At 40.6% G+C, this 20,091-nt stretch overlaps 1 protein-coding gene across 5 annotated transcripts in view; it reads right to left on the bottom strand.

The window, feature by feature from the left end:
* Window positions 1–20,091, bottom strand: part of ADGRG6 (adhesion G protein-coupled receptor G6) — a 147,441-nt gene that overhangs the window by 26,351 nt on the left and 100,999 nt on the right. For all 5 annotated transcript variants that reach the window (XM_080667131.1, XM_080667129.1, XM_080667130.1 and 2 more), the window contains 9 exons: window positions 17,327–17,469; window positions 14,383–14,494; window positions 13,254–13,318; window positions 12,465–12,675; window positions 11,257–11,428; window positions 8,165–8,305; window positions 5,916–6,035; window positions 3,753–3,798; window positions 2,108–2,214 (listed from right to left, as the gene is read on the bottom strand). In XM_080667131.1, coding sequence (XP_080523257.1) covers window positions 2,108–2,214; window positions 3,753–3,798; window positions 5,916–6,035; window positions 8,165–8,305; window positions 11,257–11,428; window positions 12,465–12,675; window positions 13,254–13,318; window positions 14,383–14,494; window positions 17,327–17,469 — 1,117 coding nt within the window. The remainder of the gene's footprint in view (window positions 1–2,107; window positions 2,215–3,752; window positions 3,799–5,915; window positions 6,036–8,164; window positions 8,306–11,256; window positions 11,429–12,464; window positions 12,676–13,253; window positions 13,319–14,382; window positions 14,495–17,326; window positions 17,470–20,091) is intronic.

Genomic DNA, 20,091 nt, shown 5'->3' with positions numbered 1-20,091 from the left:
AGCACACATTTCCCCCATCTTCCATTAAACAACAAATGTGCTCTGATCCCTTTATGGAAACTACACAGAAACAATGGCTCTGCTAGGATCTGAAGGGCACACTACAAGAAAAGTGTCCGCTGCCCTAGCCGGTTTGGCTCAGTGTATAGAGTGTCGGCCTGTGGACTGAAGGGTTCCAGGTTTGATTCCTGCCAAGGGCACATGCCCAAGTTGCGGGCTCAGTCCCCAGTGGGGGGCATGCAGGAGGCAGCTGGTCAATGATTATCTCTCATCATTGATGTTTCTATCTCTCTCTCCCTCTCCCTTCCTCTCTGAAATCAATAAAAATATATCCACACTAATAAAAGAGAAATATGAAAATTGACCGGACCTCTGTGATGTACACCAGCCAATCAGGAGTGAGTATGCAAATTAACCCAACAAAGATGGGAGGTTAATTTGCATATGCAGGCACGGAACAGCAGGGGCAGGGTGGCCACTTATGCACGCGCTGGCACCAAGCAGCCTGCGTCCTGGAGACAGGCACCCTCGTGAGCCAGGCCACTCTGAGCCTGTAGGCCTGCACATGGGCCTGGAGCAGCTGGGGTCCCAGAATGACCCCCTGGCCACTCCGGGCCTACGCGCGCAGGCTCAGAGCAGCCGGGGTCAGGGCAGGAACATCCCCAGGACCCATGCGCTCCTAGCTGGCGCACATGCAAGCGGCCAGGGGTGGGGCAGGAACATCCCCCACAGCGAGCGAGCAGACAGCAGTGTCCTGCTTGTAGCAGCAAGGGGCAAGCAGTCCCCAACAGGGCCCCCACAGAGAGCAGACACCAGGGCCTGCGGTGGCGTCAAGCAGGCAGGTCCGCAGAGAGCAGAGAACCACGGGGAGCAGGCCTAAGCCATCAGTAGGACATCCCCTGAAGGCTCCCAGATTGGAGAGGGTGAAGGTTGGGCTGAGAGACCCCCCGCCCATGCACGATTTCATGCACTGGGCCCCTAGTCATAATAATAAAAGGCTAATATGCAAATGGTCATCACTTTGTAACAAGTAACGACCAATCAGAAGGGACCTGAGACTGCATATCCATGGCTGGGGTGGGGGACCTCAGGCCGTGTCCCCCACCCAGCAGGGCTTGATGGGGGACCTCAGGCCATGCTCCCTGCCCTTGTGCCAGGCCGCGAGACCTCAGGCCATGCCCCACACCCCAGTGCTGGGCTGGAGGACCTGAGGCTACGTCCCCCCATCCTGGTGCCAGGTTGGGGGACCTGAGGCTGTGCCCCCCGCCTGGTGGGGCTTGACAGGGGTGGGGCCAACCGGGTCTGGGTCTCCTGCGATTTCGAAGCATGTGTGGGTGGGCGGGGACTTGACTCTGGGTTCCGTGGTGAGCCCCAGACTCTGACAGGAGGGAGATTTTCATATACATTTTACTAATTTTCTTTCATTTCTGACACTTCTATTATAGAGAAAGGGCAAATAGCAATATTAAAATATTTCCTCTAATTAATTCTCTTTTAATGTGCATGAATTTCGTGCACCAGGCCACTAGTATATATATTAAAAAAAAAGAAAAGTGTCTGCAAAAACTCGAGTATATCAGATATAAGTAAAGGTATAAGTCTGTGAATTTCAAAAGTCTCATGGTGATATTCTTGTTTCTAGAATTATTTATCAACACTGTTAATGCTATGGAAAAAAAGTAGGTTCCTTTTCTGCAATTACTTTTCTATTTAAAAAATATATTTTTATTGATTTCAGAGAGAAAGGGATAGGGATAAAAAAATAGTAACATCAATGATGAGAGACAATTGTTGACTGGCTGCACCCCACACTGGGGATCGAGCCGCACAACCTGGACATGTGTCCTGACCAGGAATCAAAACCCGACCTCCTGGTTCATAGGTCAATGCTCAACCACTGAGCCATGCTGGCTGGGCATTTTTTTATATTTTTAATATATGATCTCTGTTACTTAGATTCTTCATTAAGAATCAAGATTCAGCGTACAGATGAAAATTATCAGGAAATAATTCCCCAAACACATTAGCTCAAAAGGCTGACTCACACAAAAAAGTATGCCTTCCAAAATTATATTATTTTAAAATGAGTTTCAAAATCCTCCCCTACCATCAAAACTCCAAAGTGTGTGAGGTGGTTACACAGGCAGACCGTCTCGCTCGCATCTGAATCTGCGTGAGCAACACATCCCGACGTGTTCCAAAATCCAGACCCTTCTGCAGGAGGGAAGTCAGCAAACAATGAAAACAATGGCAGGTCAGTTCCTCCTCTATAATGGATGGGATCTTCTTTAGAGAAAATGCCTCCATATCTCTTGCCTCACAGTTTATCTGTAACAGGCATACTATTTAAAGCTGAATACTTTTTTAAAAAATTTATTTTATTGTTTAAAGTATTATAAATAGTAGTACATATGTCTCCTTTTTTTCCCCATTGACCTTCCCCAGCCTCCCCTACCCCCTGGCACATGCCCTCATCCCCCCACCCCACCGTGACTTGTGTCCATTGGTTATGCTTATATGCATGCATATGCATACAAGTCCTTCCGTTGATCTCTTACCCCACCCACCCCCTCCGCCTCCAACCCTCCCCAGCCTTTAGATTCCTGGAATCACTGAGTGTTAGTGCTTGGTGAGCAGCTAGAGATGATCTCGCCAGTGGTTTTTAACTGTGTTCCACTGAAGTGCTTCAGGGGTTCTGCCAAAGTTTGATTCAAGTTTAATTTCTAGTATATTATAAGACAGACTTTTCTAAAAGGGAATATTCCTTTTCAAGCATGTTATATACTGATGAAATCTCTAGAAATCAACTTTTCCCCCCCTCGGGTCAGTCTATGTTTTCGTGAAGACATGAGAACAGGAAGGCTTTTCTTGGAACATGCTCTCAGGGACACGGCAGTGGTACACAGCAGCAACTTCCGATAGATGCCTTTAATACATCTGTCCTGACTTTTATACTATGCTGTGGAATGTGAGCAGCTCATACATTTGAAGAATGTTTTAAGAATGCAAGGTAATATCATTTTAAATTATGTAACTAGTAAATCAGGAACTTTTCAAAACTGTGCAACTAAAAATCAAACAAAAAACTTTCCAGCTGTGATAGAGTATCGAGAAAAGAGGTCTGGACATCTGCAGGCTACATCTCTGCCAAAAAGCAGGATAATCCCAATGGGATAAAGTGGGAGGTTTCATCACTGGTCCTTCCCTTCAAAGAGATCTCCTCAGCTCACACCTCGAGATCAAACTCTGAATTTTGCCTTTGTCTCCTGATTGTCAACGTCATTCTAGCGGCAGTTCACTTATTCCAAGTGGTATACAGCTATTATAACCATTCCTCTCTTTCAGCCCTTCTCCCATAATCTGAGGTCCGCAAGCTGGATTTCTAATTACATGCCTCATGCACATGGCAAAAACTCCTCAGAAGTGTCCTAGAAGAGGGAGATCAAGTGCACATCAATGTTCATCTACAATGGCAATACAAATGTTACTCTATTTTATAAATAACTGAAATTAAAGTGGTTGTTTGAATTTTTAAAGAGCCAAGCCTTTCTATTTCCTCTTACAATGCAAAAAAAGTTTTATAAATTAGAATTTAGCTCCCAAGCTACCCCAACTAAAATTTGCAGCTCAGTTGACATCACACATATATTGTGACTCACTCTGGTTTGGGGTGGAATGAAAGAATACGGGGTTATCTAACAATGTTTAAAAGTCAGTTGTTATTAAGACAGCCAATATATTTGAAAACTTACCATTTTTGTTCAGATCCCAGAAGGCACAGATGGGATTAGGCACTGCCTATATTAACATAAGAATAAAAATGAGAAGTTGTGTTTAAAATAAATGGAAAAATCCTATGGTTTGGATATGGGAAAAGAGTAAACTGCTAAGGTTTTCACAAAGAAATGGGTCAGCATTAGTCATACCAACAGGACCTACAAATGACAGGCAATCCATGGGTAACCTCCTCTCACACAGACTTCAAGTGGAAATCAACTATAACTGCATGAGGAATTGTGTTACTCATTTATCTAACAGTTGCTATATGTTCAGATTACCCCATCATAAAATGCTGTGCACTTAGCAAAACTCTTTACACTGTAATTTTACTTCCTCTTTATTTTTATTTTTATTTTTTTTTGCAGAGAGGAAGGGAGAGAGAGAAGGATAGAGAGTTAGAAACATCGATGAGAGAGAACCATCGATTCAGCTGCCTCCTGCACACTCCCTACGGGGATGTGTCTGCAACCAAGGTACATGCCCTTGAACAGAATCGAACCTGGGACCCTTCAGTCCACAGGCCAATGCTCTATCCACTGAGCCAAACCGGTTAGGGCTTTACTTCCTCTTTAAACGTCTCCTTTATGTCTAGTATATCCCCAAAGAATTGAAAGTAGGGACTGAAATACGTATTTGCACAAGCATGTTCACAGCAACATTATTCACAATAGCCAAAGGTAGAGGAAATCAAAGTGTCCATGGATGGAAAAATGCATAAACTAAGTGAGGGAGACATGTCTATGTACATATGTATGTATATCTGCAATGGAATATTATTCAGACTTAAAGAGGGAGGGAATTCTGACACATGCTATAATATGGGTGAAACTTGAAAATATTACGTTAGGTGAAATAAGCCAGTCACAAAGGACACATACTGTATGATTCCACTTAATGAGGAATCGCGAGCAGTTACATTCAGAGACAGAGAATGGCAGTTGCCTGGGGCTGGGAGGGGCAAGGAGAGTTAGCCTATGGGTGCAGTTTCAGTGAGAATATGAAACAGTTCTGGACATGCATGTGGTGATGGTTTCAGAACAATATGAATGTACTCAATGTCACCAAACTGTGTCCTTAAAAGTAGTAAATTTTGTTTTGTATGTTTTACCACAATAAAAAAATATTGTTATGGAGGAAGGAGCTGGGAGCTGAAACAAAGGAGGCCAGAGGTAAAACAGGAGGTCGGAGGTTTTCGTGACAAAGCAGAGCTAGTGAGTAGATGACTTAACTTCCAAGCCTCAGTCCTTATCAGCCAGCTCACTTCCGCCCGCCTTCCTGCCTGCCTAATAAATAGTGGAATCGTGACTGGGACCCTCCATAAAAAGGGGGAATAACCCGTGCCTGGACCACCTGGGACAACACGAACCCCCATGTAACTTTATCATATAAACAGATGATAGCCAGGGTAATAAAGCAATTAAGAAAGCATTTGCCAAGATTTTAGACAACTGTTAACATCTCAAAACTTAAGTCAACCCTGCTCCCGCTCTGTGCTCCCTGTAGCAGTGATCTTGACCCTAAAAAACAACCAAATGCCAGGTGGGAAGGGGGCTGGAGGGCTGGGTGGAAAAGGTGGAGGGATTAAGAAGTACAAATTAGTAGTTACAGAATAGTCACGGGACGTAAAGTACAGTACAGGAAACACAGTCAATAATACTGTAATAACTAGGTATGGTGCCAGGCGGGTTCTAAATTTATCAGGGTTATCACTTCATAAGTTATATAAATGTCTAATCACTGGGTTGTACACCTGGGACTAATATAACATTGTACGTCAACTGTAATTGAAAAATAAAAACTATATTAAAAAAACAAAACCTTTAATGGCAGGATGGTACCACTGCATCTGCATCTAATTTATCTCAAGTAATATACGTCATTTCTTAGCAAGAGGTGCCCTTTTCTTCACTCCCATGCTCCATCCAATTACTGAATCCTGGATAAGACGGATTTCCCCTGGTTGTCACCATTTACTGTGATATTAGATCTCTATGTGATGATCCATTCCGCCCTTTCAGGAAAATCGTTCCCTTCCAAAAAGGTGTCAATTACTTGTTTTCATGTAAAAGAAACAGCCCCATGTTTCCCTGAAATAGTCTGCTTCGACTCCATCACTATTTGCAGTGTTTTCTTACCTGGTTTCGTGTATGTTTGATTTTAATTCGAACTGGATCCCTCAGGTTCTGGACGGTAATGTTTCCAATACTGCATGCCATCACATAACTCACTAAGGTGCCTTTCTTGGTCTCTACATCCTTTTAAAGAAAAAAAAAATGTGTATTAGTCAAAAGCACACACTTTTATTCCGCTGTTCCAAAATAAGCAAGCTGTCAGCACTTTTTACCCTTAAGATCTTGAATTATAGAACATCCTGTTTATACGTTCGAATTGCTGCCTTTCCTGAAAGGGCTTTGCTATTTCCCTTATTATAATAAATAAATTTGAGAGAACATTCTGAGCCAGAGCAGCAGGCGATGTTCATGAAACTTCATCTTGAGGGCTGTGACAGACGCCAGCCAGTTACCATCTGAAACAATGCATCGCCCGTAAGTAATATAAACTCATAAAAAGCTGTGAAACAATTAGGTCACTTCCCTGCCCTAGAAAACAGATGAAGTCGTTTTCCTTTAGAGAAGCATGAAGAAAATATGTTGTGGAAAATAAAAACCAGTTCATCTTTCACACCCAGGCTGAAAGCCGGACGGGTTTACTGATGTGCCCTAAATGTAATGGGAGAAAGCTCCATTCAGACATCCACCTTCTCTGACTCTATACTTGCTGTAGCTTCCACTTCAGAGACAAGATTTCCAGGAACCCAATTAGTAAATCTGTGTGCAAAACGACTGAGACCACAGACTCTCCAGCGAGATCCCTCAACTTTCTCTTCCCCTTGTGTTTCTTGTCAAACCTCCTGAGATTCCCTATTTCAGTTTCTACACTCAGTTGTTTTGGAATAATGACAGGGTTTCCTCTATGCCAAATGAATCTCAGCTTCTAGAATACAGCTTTTTATTACTTTTGTGTGGTCACTCTCAATACGTTGGCTACTGTTTGGGGATACTCAGCCTTTCCTTTAAAAAAAACAACCTCGAATTTTGTTCACTATGTGAAGAGGGAAGCATAGAACCCTTAAGTGTGCTTTACTCTGCTATGCATTCACTTTAAAAAACACACATATATTTCCTAGTGGCAAAGGAGAAGGAAAAGATGGTGTGGAGAAGATACGTCTCAAAATGAAATAATGACAGATTCTTACACCTCTAGCAGGTGTCCTCAACCTTTCCTGCTGGGCTCAACCTAATCAACACCCTCCCTGGCCGAACCACCATTCACATTTTGTGATACATACTGCATTTTATGTTTTATTTTAAAGGTGACATTACTGTAAGCCTCAAATAATTGTCACAAATGCAGTTTTTGTTTTTTGTTTTTGCGTTCATAGCTATTAAATCCTTCCGAGTCATGACAGGTAATTACATTTTTAATCTACTCAAAAATTTTATATAGCTTGTTCCTAACACATTTACTGATAAATTTTTAAAGTTTGGTGATGAATTACTGTAAATGATTCCATGGTATTCCTTTTACTCACTGGTGGTCTACTTTGCCATTGCTCCACACATGACGTGCAGGGCAGACCTGTTAGAAACCAATCAACTCTCCTTGAGACTGGCCACTTTCTCTGACACAGGTCTCTCTGTTTGATAGACACTGGTATCTTCAACATAATAGATAACGTTTATTTTTTTAAGAGGGCTGAGTAAAATTGCCCTAGATGGGGTTGTACTTTCAAAGGTAATCGCAGGTCACCAGTGTTTGCTGGCAGTGGACTTCCTAGTATCTAGAAATGATGCCAATAAAAATGATAATATGTGCTTAGCACAATGCCACCCCAATCTGGGAATGTGCGAAGGCCAAAGGTCATTTGAAATACAAATGGGAAAACTGATTAAAGCCAAGAATGCTGCTCACTATGTAAACAGTGCTTCCTGTTGAATTAAAACAAAACAAAACAAAACCTTTCCTTTGGCACATGATTTCTTTAACGCTGAAGATCTAAACTGCTGGAGAGTTTTTAAATAAAATATTTAACAAAAGAAATGGTAAACAGTAGCTTCTCCATAAATTCCATTTATACTTGCATCATGCAAGTCTTAATCTAATATCTAATTTATTAAAAATATTTAAATGGACACATCTGTTCATAAGCATGCAAATATCTGTAATCAAATACTGAAACCTTAACATATTTCATTTTTCAAAATATAGTAGGTTAATTTTTCTACATCACAATACAGTTCCAAGGAAGCTAAACTTTTAATTTCCTTTAGAGCAAAGGAACGCAATTTGCAATGGAAAAAATAACAATTTAATGAACACTTACCTGAAAAAGTCCAGTTTTATTGAAGAAAGTAAACTGTGCTCTTTTAACTATTGCAGAATATTCTTGACTTAAGTTCTCAAGTAAGTTTAGAGGCAAAATTACAGAAGCCAATGGATCCATATGTCTGCTCTCAAAATCCATCTGTCACACACAGAGATAAATTGGTAGAGTAATCACAATGAAATCGCCATGGTAACTTACTCCACATGCCGAGGAAGGCAAAACGACTGCAAGTATCACCGTGGCTAGGCCCAGGGCTGCCCTGTCACTGCCCTCCTGGTGAATCCCCTATGGACAGAGGCATGCATCTCATTGGGCTTCCCATATGTAGCAAAACAGGAAATGCATGGATTTTAACTAAGGCAACTGAGAAACTTAAAAATCAGTTAACATTCCAAATATAAGAGTTAGATTTACATTAATATATATTTTTTAAAATATATTTTATAGATTTTAGAGAGAAAGGAAAGGAAAGGGAGGGGGAGGGGGAGGGGGATGGGGAGAGAGAAACATACATCAGTTGCCTCATGCACCATGCACGTGCCCTGACCAGTATCAATCCCACATCCCAGGGATGTGCCCTCCTGGGAAACTAACTGTTGACCTTTTGGTGCACAGGATGATGCACAACCTACTGAGGCACTCCAGCCAGGGCGACACTTAATAAATTTTGAGCTTTCTCAAAACATGCAGTGAAAAATAATTACCAAAAAAAATGAGTTGATCTGTTTGATTGCTGAGAATGAGTATCGCCGCATAGAGAAGCAGCTGAAATTTTATGAACACTTGGATGCCATTTTTCCTGAGCCCACAGATCTGGCCGAAGAGTGTTTTCTTGCAAATGGACTTGGAATGAGACTGAGGCTGACCGAGTTTTCACTCTTAAAATGTCAAATAGGGTTACCCTAAAGAGCCCTGAGTCTAAAGCAGGATAAAATTCTTCCTCACATCCAGATTTGTAAATATTTTATCTTGGCTTTTCTCCACAGTTAAGAAATATTCCATGTCACTGTGTGTCTTCCCATATTAAGGGCACTGTTTCAATAATTTCATTTGCCCACGTGTCTAACACTGTCTACCAGACAGTAGAAACTTAAACATTATTTGCCGAAGTATCACTTGAGCAGGTCGAATAGGGCTTCATTACTCTGGCCCCAGCTTTCCTGTCCAGCCTCACTATCACCTGCCTTCCCAACCTTCCCCATCACTGGTTCTCAAAGCACGATCCTCAGACCAACGGTATCAGCCATACCTAGAAACGTATTAAAACTGCAAATTTTTGAGATCCACCTTGCACCAATTAAATTAGAATCCCTGGGAATGGGATCCCACCCTCTGTTTTGACAAGTTCTCCAGGTTTCTAATTATAACCCTCACCTGGGAAAGCCACTGGCAAAGAGAATACACCATGCTCCTTCTCACTTTTGGGCCCTTGATAAAGTTCTTTCTTCTAGATGAACTTATTCTCAATCCCCACTCCCAAAAGGGTGGACCCCACTTGTGCTTTCATACTTAGTTATGCTATCACCTCAAGGTAAACTGCCTACCTCTATCATCTAGGTTCTGAAAGTATATTTCCTCTACTAGAGGCCCAGTGCATGAAATTCGTGCACAGGGGGCAGGGGGAGAGTCCCTCAGCCCAGCCTGCACCCTCTCCAATCTAGGACCCCTCGAGGGATGTCCGACTGCCCGTTTAGGCCCGATCCCAAACGGGCAGTTGGACATCCCTCTCACAATCCCAACTGCTCGCCTGCTTGCCTTCCTGATTGCCCCTAACCGCTTCTGCCTGCAAGGCTGATCACCCCCTAACCACTCCCCTGCCAGCCTGATTGATGCCTAACTGCTCCCCTGCCAGCCTGTTGGCCCCTAACTGCCCTCCCCTGCAGGCCTGGTCACCCCTAACTGCCCTCGCCTGCAGGCCTGGTCACCCCTAAGTGCCCTCCCCTGCAGGCATGGTACCCCCCAACTGCTCTCCCCTGCAGGCCTGGGTCCCCCCCAACTGCTCTTCCCTGCAGACCCAGTCACCCCCAACTTCCCTCCTCTGCCAGCTGGGTCACCCCTAACTGCCCTCCACAGCAGGCTTGATCACCCCCAACTGCCCTCCCTTGCAGGCCTGGTCCCTCCCAACTGACCTCCCCTGCTGGCCTGATCACCCACAACTGCCCTCCCTTGCAGGCCTGGTTCCTCCCAACTGTCCTCCCCTGCTGGCCATCTTGTAGTGGCCATCTTGTGTCCACATGGGGGCAGCAATCTTGTGTGTTGGAGTGATGGTCAATCTGCATATTACTCTTTTATTAGATAGAATAGAGGCCTGGTGCATGGGTGGGGGCCAGCTGGTTTGCCCTGAAGGGTGTCCCAGATCAGGGTGGGAGTTCCCTTGGGGTGTGGGGTGGCCTGGGCGAGGAGCCTGTGGTGGTTTGCAGGCTGGCCACACCCCCAGGGACCCAAGCAGAGGCCCTGGTATCTGGGATTTATTTACCTTCTACAATTGAAACTTTGTAGCCTGGAGTGGAGCCAAGCCTTCTGCTCGCTCTGTGGCAGCAGCCATTTCTGTTAGGATTTATGTATTTTCTATAATTGAAACTTTGTAGCCTTAAGCGGAGGCCAAAGCAGGCCAGGGCTGCAGAAGCTTGGCTTCCTCCATTGCTATGGGCAACCCTGGACTCCTGCTCTGTCCAGCTCCGTGGCTGCCGCCATTTCTGTTGGGCTTTATCTTCTATCATTGAAACTTTGTAGCATTGAGTGGAGGCCTGGACTGACAAGGGCAGGTGGAAAGCTTGGCTTCCTCCATCGCCAGGGAAACCCAAGCCTCCCTCCTGCTCTCTGAGACTGCAGCCATCTTGGTTTGGTTTATTTGCATATTCCCTCCTGATTGGCTGCTGGGCGTGGCTGGTGGGTGTGGCTTGTGGGTGTAGCAGAGGTACGGTCAATTTGCATATTACTCTTTTATTAGATAGGATGTGGCCACATACCTTAGTTGGCATTCCAACTTGCCTGCCATCCCTCAGACCAACATCTCCTTGAAGAGCAACTTGTAGGTGATCATAAAGTTGCTATCTAACTAATTAGTTAAAGAAATTACTAGCTCATACCTGAAAATATGATTCATTATTTCTTGGAAGACTGATGCTAAAATTTAAAACTTCATTAGTCTCTGGAGATAGGGATGATATTCCAAGAGCCAAATTCCGAGTTGCAATATTTACATGTGATGTGCTATTTAGGTCTATCTTGAAAGCCAATTCATCAATGGTTTTTAAAGCTCTAAAGAAATGACAAATAATACCACCATTAAGTGACATGTTTTAGGTACCTGCACACACATAATTTGCTGCAAGACAAAATACAAACAAAAAAATAATTGTGTATTTATGGCTGATCTTACAAAATTACCCAAACCACAAAATAGCACTTAATACACAGAAGCACAGTGATAAATATATCCTCAAGAGAAAAATACAGGCTTTAAGGAAAATCAGCAATTAAATCATGCTAAACAAAGTCTAATTTTTACCTATTTTAGTCTTTCTTTCCTCATGTAAAGAATATGTGTCCTACTCATAACTGAGTAAGAATCAAAGAAAATAATGTGTAAAAGTATTTTTTGAACTATAAGAAACTGTAAAAAATAGTTTGTCATTATTATGTAGCTAAGGTAAAGTTATCTACATAATAATTCACTTTAACAAATATATAATTTTGATAAAGAAATTTCATTGAAAGGAAGGACATAGGTAAAATTAAGTTTCTTAATAGCAATATCTTAAGTAAAATAATTAGAAACAAATGAAATTATATAAAAATAGGCACATTTTCTCCCTTTGACTTTTTCATTTCAGAAGTACAGTAACATGTCTGTGGTAATTCTATACCACAGTTCATAGGAGAGTGACTTACACTGACCAAGTTATGCCTTAAAGCTGTGAGCTGAGTGTTTCCTAAGTGTCTCCTTTACAAGAAAAAAAAAAAGGGGGGGGGTGTTATAGATGAATATTTATGACATTTTATTAATCTACTGAAGTAAACCCAGTTAACATTTTTCAGATGAAAATGAAATACTGATTATGCTTTTCTGAGATTATTTAATATCTTGCCAGGTGACAATCCTAATCTTTTTGTAAATTATATATCTAGAAAAAAATAAGAAACTTTGAAGTTCACTTTGTGAATGATCTTGGGAAATATCAATGGAACTTCTAGAGATTTAAATGATGAGATCTGGGCAAAAAGCATTCAGTTATGTGAGAAATTATATAACAACACATGCATCCAATAAATTTACTCTCCAGAAAAAACTTACTCAGAAGATGACTCAATCAAGTCACTGTCTGAACTGGTTAAGATATTAGAAAATATATTCATTATAGTTGCGCCAAGAGTTATATCAATGTTTTCTTCTTTATTCACAATTTTTTTGACTTGTTCTACAATGCTGGTAATATTGGCTGAGTTTAAGGTCTGCCCATCACCAGTTAAATTTAAAATCTGATTGGCAACTTCATTTGCTTCCCCTAAAAAAAGACAGAAAAAACAACGTATCAAGTTTCTCCCATATTTTTAAATCATTTCCAGGATAAAAAAAAAGTGTGATATTTAACTTCATAGTTTAAGCAGCATATCAAGTTTTCTGTGTATACCCTCTTCTTACAATCTTTACAAAGCAATAATATTTCTTCACACACAGACTAACTTCTTTCTTTAGTAATACACAAATTGTGCCCTTAAGCAAATATTGGCGAGACCAATATTTACATATAGTTCTAATAGAAATGGACCCAGAATAACTGAATAAGTGATTATTTGCTATTTAAAAAATACAAAACTATAAAACATTGATATGAATATCAATGTATATATTATTTTTAAGTTTTCTCTAAAAATTTTAAACTGCTTTTAGAATGAATACAACAGGAAATCAGAATGAGGAAAAAAATGGTATTTTTCACCTTAAGTGAAATTTATCATTTGCTAGCTTTTAATATTACAATAGTATCACATGGCAGAAGAGCATGTCTGAAGAGGATGAAAACCATGAAGTATGAGGACATTTCCATTTGTCTTTGAGAACCGAAGAAGATCATTCACTTACTTGAACAATTGGAGATATCAGGATCCCCCCAGTAGATTACAGATGTGTTGGAAAGGTCACGATAACTATGAAACAAAAAAAAATAGCATTTCAAATATTTGGCATAAATGACATAACTGACAAAATTAGGTAATGAAAAGTTTTAGAATTTGCCTTGATATCTATGTGTTTCATTTGAAAATAAAAGTGTAATATATTGAAATTAAACTATTAAAAATTCTTATTGGAAAAAAAATCAAGTGCATGAATCATGGAAACAAAACACTAGCAAGGGCTTGTAGGCTAATCTAGGTGCATCAGGTTACTAAGGCTAAAGCCATATTTGCTAACATAGGTCAAGTGCCGCTTTAAGAACTTTCCAGGTAAAATCTGACATTATTTCACATAACTCTGTAAAGCAGAGTACAGTCCACATTTTATAGATGAGAACATAGAATAAAATAAGTCAAGGGATTTCCAAGGTCTCAACCAGGAAGAGGCAGAGCCATGCTTCACACGCAGGTCAATGTCTACAGACCCCTTGTCCTCCTACCATGTGTAAAACACAGTAGTCGGAGCAAAGTTTCTGTTTCCGAAGCCCCCACCAAGAAAACCCTAATTTGGGGTGCGGTTGAGGGTAAAGAACTGGATTTGATTTGTAGTTGACCTGTGGTTTCTGTTAAACATTCAGGGAAAATCTCTACCCTAAGAGCCCCCATTAGCAAATTGCCCTGACCCAGATCCTATCTTCATTCCCTCTTTGGCTGCCTCTTCCCGCTCCAACAATAGCTATCCCAGGTAGTTAAAAAAAAGTCTTGGAATTTCACATGCATGGCCAAAGGCTGTCAGCTAGCTTGGTTCATCCATATATAAGGTGCTTTGCTCTAGAGATACCCTCTGGCTTCCAAATTTCTCCATTTTTCTTTGGAGAAGGCTAAATTCAAATGTTTCCTGGAGTACTATAAAAACGCTTTTATCGGTAACCTGCCTCATCCTTACCTCTCATGGAGGTTATCATTTAGGCACACATAGAGACTCCTGCCCTTCTTTCTAAACAACAAACAATGCCTGGGAACTGTGGTGCAACATGTGGAACCCTGCAAAGGTAGATGATGTGGAGTTTGCTGGCAAGAGTCAATAAAGATATTACCAGGTCCGTGAAGCATAAAAGCCCGGCTTCCCTGGACAAAACTGCCTGTATTCAGAAGGTGGGATGACTGGCCAGTGAAAGCCTTTGGGATTCTCCTCCGCAGGACATGTGCCTATGTGAAAATAAGAACCAACATGAGAAACATTAGTCTATTCTTTGAAGTTAGAGGTGCAAGATGACAGCAAGACAGCAATGCTGCTAATTAGATATTTATTTCATGTACTACCAAATTACTAGATTTTTGTGTTCTGAATTTGTAACAATCTGAAATTAGAAATTTAGAAAAATAACCACTTACTCCATTTCAGATGCAAAAATTATTACAGCTTATACAACCATCAAATAAAAACATACACTTAAGAGAATATATCACTCTAAAGGAAATCATTAGCAGATAAAATGAGTACAATAAAGTTTTATTTAAAAAACACTATATAAAATGAAAGCGGTCCTGAAAACTTCAAAATGTAAATTCTCCTCTGATCTTTTTTCAAAGGGGAAAGCCTATAAAATAATGTCATTGAGTTGTGGGGATATTTTCCGGAAAAGTCTCCAGCTGCTCGGAAAGCATCTTCTGCCTATTAGTTTGCTGGGGGAATGGCAAGAAGACACCTGTGAGCCACCACCACACATCTTACACACACGCCTCCGTCCTCAAATCACCCCTATTGTTTGAAAACTCTCTCAGTAAGTGCCACCCTAGAAATGACTCAGATTTTACAACATAAAATATATCAAAAGAGTCCGACTGGTGTTGCTCAGTGGTTGCGCATCGACCTGTGAACCAGGAGGTCATGGTTAGATTCCCAGTGAGGGCACATGCCCAGGTTGCGGGCTCAGTCCCCAGTGGAGGGCGTGCAGGAGGCAGCTGATCAATGATTCGCTCTCATCATTGATGTTTCTATCTCTCCCTTTCCCTTCCTCTCTGAAATCACTAACAATGCATTTTTTAAAACACCAAAAGAAAACCAATATATCAACAACAATGGCAACAACAAAATCTTGTATTTCAGTATTGAAAATAAGTAGAAAGTTATATCATACTGCTGGGAACCAGTACTGCAGTCACCGATTGGACATTTAAAATGACTTTCTCACCTATATTGTGAGCCTTAAAATTGCCAAGGGTTAGCCCTATTTTTTTTTCAATTAGTAGAAACTTTTCTTCACAGATCCACTTGCAGAAAATAATAAAGCATAGGATCTAAATTATGTGGTATAAATTACATGTCAAGGTATCCAGAGAGAGTTGTTCTGGGGTTCCTTGGCCCTTGAAGACAAAGTAAGGGCTGTCCTCACAGGGACCCTTCATCATATATAAACTACCATTCGTCAGCTACTTCTTTGTGAAGACATCTATGTGTGAAAGGGCAGCATCTGTACCCATCCCACCCCCAAGAAGCCCCGTTTGTAAATAAGCAGGCATTTTCCCAAAGAGGCTCAGAAACTGTTGACGACGATGACAATGATGATTTGTGTTCTTCCATTTCTGTGAGTTCTCTGTAACTGTGTAAGTTGACTCATTAGAGATGGGAGGTTCCTGGTAGAAGGGAAGATGCTTGTTCTTTATTACACTGTGTCTGGCCTTAGTTATAACCATGGCCCCAGAGACTAAGGAATGCTAGCTTCCCCCACTTCAACCTCCTGCGTGTATATAAGGCCAAGTGTCAAAGTTTTTTTTTTTTTTTAATCTCTACTAATGTACCTAATCATAATATAGTTGTAATCATAGAATAACATTAGAACAATAAGCTTTGGCTGGGTAGCTCAATTGGTTAGAGCCTCATTCCGATATGCTAACATTGTGGGTTCAACCTCAGGTCAGGGTACATACAAGAAGCAACCAATGAATGCATAAATAAGTGCAACAACAAATAACTCTCTCTCTCTCTCCCCCCCTCCCTCCCTCTCTCCCTTCCTCCCTCCCTCCCTCCCTCCCTCTCACTTCTAACTTTACTTTCTACTGTCCACATTTTGCTTTTCTATAATATTCCCATCAAGCCTCATTTGTTTATTTATTTAAGTATTTAAGTGCTGGGGAGTATGCTGGGTGCTGGGGGGAGGTGGGAAGATAAAGAAAATAAGGTGTGTACTCAAGCCAGAGGAAATTCCTATTTAAAGAAAATATATGTAAGAACACACCTAAGTCCAGTTAAATACTATAGTCTTCTAATGTCTACAGTACTCTAGGTATCTGTACAGCATAGAGTGGTGGCTCAAAGGCAGTAGCATCTATTTATACATGGATGATGACAGAAAAGGCTTTATAGAAGAGGTGACTCTGGGTTCTCCTTAAAACTAGGTAGGTGATGAGTAGGTTGAGGTGAGAGTAGAGAAGAGCAGCATGAGCAAAGACAAAGGAAGGAGGCACAGCATGCTGGGGAAGTGCAAGCAGTACCACATGTGAGGTTGGAGCTTAGGATGTGAATGGTGTCTAGATAAGAATTGAATCTAGGTCCTGGATAACTCCCAGATTTCTGGCCTATTCCTGCAAAGTAGTGTTATTAACAAAGACATAAAATATAAGAGAAGGAAATGTTTTATGATAAGAAATTACCTTTTTTAAGATTTACCTCATTCGTGTTCCCATATGCATATATACTAGTAGACACTCTCTTTCTTCCTAAAGTTGAAGCCAAATCTGGTCAAGACTCTCCTGGCATTGTGCTCAGACCCTTAGTATTTTTTTAATGCATCCCTAAAAGAGAGTATGAACTCTCCCCTGCCTCGTTCATTCCTTTAGATTCATAGGTATCGAGTTGATTGCTTTTACGCTAACCATGTCATCCATTTGTTACAATATCACCACTATAAGTTTCATCATCAGAAAAAAATAGCTTTAAATAAGGAAACAACACACATAGGAAGAATATTTGTTGTTTCAATTAAACCTGAATATATAGTCATGCAAAATACATATAATAAAAAAATTAAAGGCACTTACCCATTTGCTTCACACTCACTGTATACAGCCTCAAGCCCTCATCCAGGGACTCATTATTTTTTAAGAGTTTCTGCTGAATGACTTTCCCTTCTAAATTGAGATTGTTAGTAGCATTGTAAACCAGAAGGGCCCAAATCGCCAACCTAGGGAAACATTGTAGATAGAAATGTTGTTGGATTGGCTGTTTTTATGTAGAAAAATAGAACATCTGGATATGGCAGTAAGAGGGATGACCATAAAGTGCTGACACTAAAAAGATATTCCAAGGCACACATAGACTTCTATTGCTGTACAAATGATAATGTCAAAAATATCTCAATGTAAATGGATTTTATAGGATATTATTTTAAAATTCTATCACATATCACATCACTCCATTTCTTTTTTTATAATTTGAACTGATTTTTTAAATGTATCTTTATTGTTGAAAGTATTACAGATATCCCCCCTTTTTTCCCCGATTGACCCCCTTCCACACAGCACCTGCCACACCATCCCACACCTTCACTTCACTATTGTCTATGTCCATGGATCATGCATATATGCATACTTCTTTGGTTAATCTCTGATTTTTTTTTTAAAAAAATTATTTTTTAATAACCCATTTCTTTTGCAAAACACTTTTAGTAATACTAGAGGCCCGGTGCATGAAATTCGTGCACGGGGATGTGTGTCCCTCAGCCCAGCCTGCACCCTCTCCAATCTGGGACCTCTAGAGGGGCCTAAACGATCCTGGTGGGATCGGGCCTAAACAGGCAGTTGGACATCCCTCTCACAATCCAGGACTGCTGGCTCCCAACTGCTCACCTGCCTGCCTTCCTGATTGCCCCTAACTGCTTCTGCCTGCCAACCTGATCACCCCCTAACCACGCCTCTGCCAGCCTGATGGATGCCTAACTGCTCCCCTGCTGGCCCAATTGCCCCTAACTGACCTCCCCTGCTGACCTGGTCACCCCTAACTGCCCTGCCCTGCTGGCCTGGTTCCCCCCAAATGTCCTCCCTTGCAGGCCTGGTTGCCCCAACTGCCCTCCCCTGCAGGCCTGGTCCCCCCTAACTGCCCTCCCCTTCAGGCCTGATCACCCACAACTGCCCTCCCCTGATGGCCATGTTGTGGTGGCCAACTTGTGTCCACATGGGGGTGGCCATCTTTGACCACATGGGGCAGCCATCTTGTGTGTTGGAGTGATGGTTAATTTGCATATTACCTCTTTATTATATAGGATTTTATAGCATACATGCAAGAAAGGGACATATGGTTAATTCTAGTTTCTTTATAGCTGAAAATAAAGTTTGTTAGAAAAACTGAATTTCAACAATCTGACTACACTGATCATTTGACTTTTGAAATTACTCATGTTACAATTTCTCCAGAATTGTGATAACTGATTTTCCATCTCAATGAAATATTTTCAAGTACTTGGTGAAAAGTTACAAAGTATTCAAAATATAGTCAGTGATTGACCAGTATATTAAGAAGTTTATAAACTTTGAATGTTTTAAAAAATACATACTTCTATGGGAAATAGAGATGTATCCTAAAAGTCATATCCAAACTTTTGGCTCTATAATTTGAAGTAATATAATTTTTGGCTGAACTATAATCACAGCCATAGTCAATAGCAGAAATAAAAACTATTAATTTAACATTGAGGGAAAATTAAATGAAATTATTTTGTCAGGTAGAAGAGAAATATTTTCCCTTGGATGTGAAAACTCTGGGTTTACAAAGAACTTTCCTCTTCATATTCTGAGGAGAAATGAATAATATGACATAAGTCATTATATTATCAATATCAGCGACTGTCCACATGCCAAAGTCATTGATTTCAAAATAACTACAGAGCACTCAATGGAGCAGCATTATAGATTTTATTTATGAAATTTGGGAAGTACCAATAAAAATGAAAAAGTCAGAGTATTAATATATTTGTGGTGCTAAAAAGAAAAAGTGAAATATTTGTTATTGAAGGTTAGGGGAAATTAAAGAAGAGTTCTATTTTCCCCCTAAATGCCCGTACTAATCTCAAGGACAAAATGCTCTACTGTTTTCATAATTCACTTTGAAGGGCTATTTATCTCCAAAATGATGTACTGCTTAATTTTCATGTATAAGACATATTTCAAGATGATTCAAACATAGATTTGAGTGAACTGGCCTAATAGTTTTTAACATGGCTTATAAAAAAAGTAAACACTGATTAAATTATCATTGAAAAATAAGTTTTGCCACTCCAGTTACTGAGAACTTCCAGGTGGGATTGTGACCTTCTACTTTCCTTGAATATTGAGAACATAATTCACACAATGTATTGTGGATGATGCTGAATACCCAATTCAGCAATTCAAGGATGAGCACACATTGTTACAGGTCTTATCTGGATTGTTTTCCTCTCTCATCCTGAAAACTAAAACCATTTTGTAGCTCCACAAAGTCAGGTTCTATCTGTTGTTAGTATCAGTCATTCTTTATTTGAATAAACCAGTCTCTATGGTTTTGGTTTCCTGTCTGTCTAGGCGATGGAGTGTGAAGGCGTTATCTGAAGCTCTAGTCTGTGTTAAGTGTTACAATCAAATTGAAAGGAAAGTTTCGGAAAAAAAGAGTATGTGTAAAACTAGTAGACTATGGTTTTTAGAAAAACTATGAGGGACTATAAATGTTTATTAAGAGCATTAGAAAATAGGAAAAAAGAGAGGGCAGGAAAAACTATGAGAATAAATTTTCAAACGTCAAAAGTTCATACCAAAGAAAAACTAATACTGTTATA

The sequence above is a fragment of the Plecotus auritus genome (genome assembly GCF_963455305.1).
Source record: "Plecotus auritus genome assembly, chromosome: 4".
Lineage (NCBI taxonomy): Eukaryota > Metazoa > Chordata > Mammalia > Chiroptera > Vespertilionidae > Plecotus > Plecotus auritus.
This window is presented reverse-complemented; position numbering and strand designations above follow the sequence as displayed.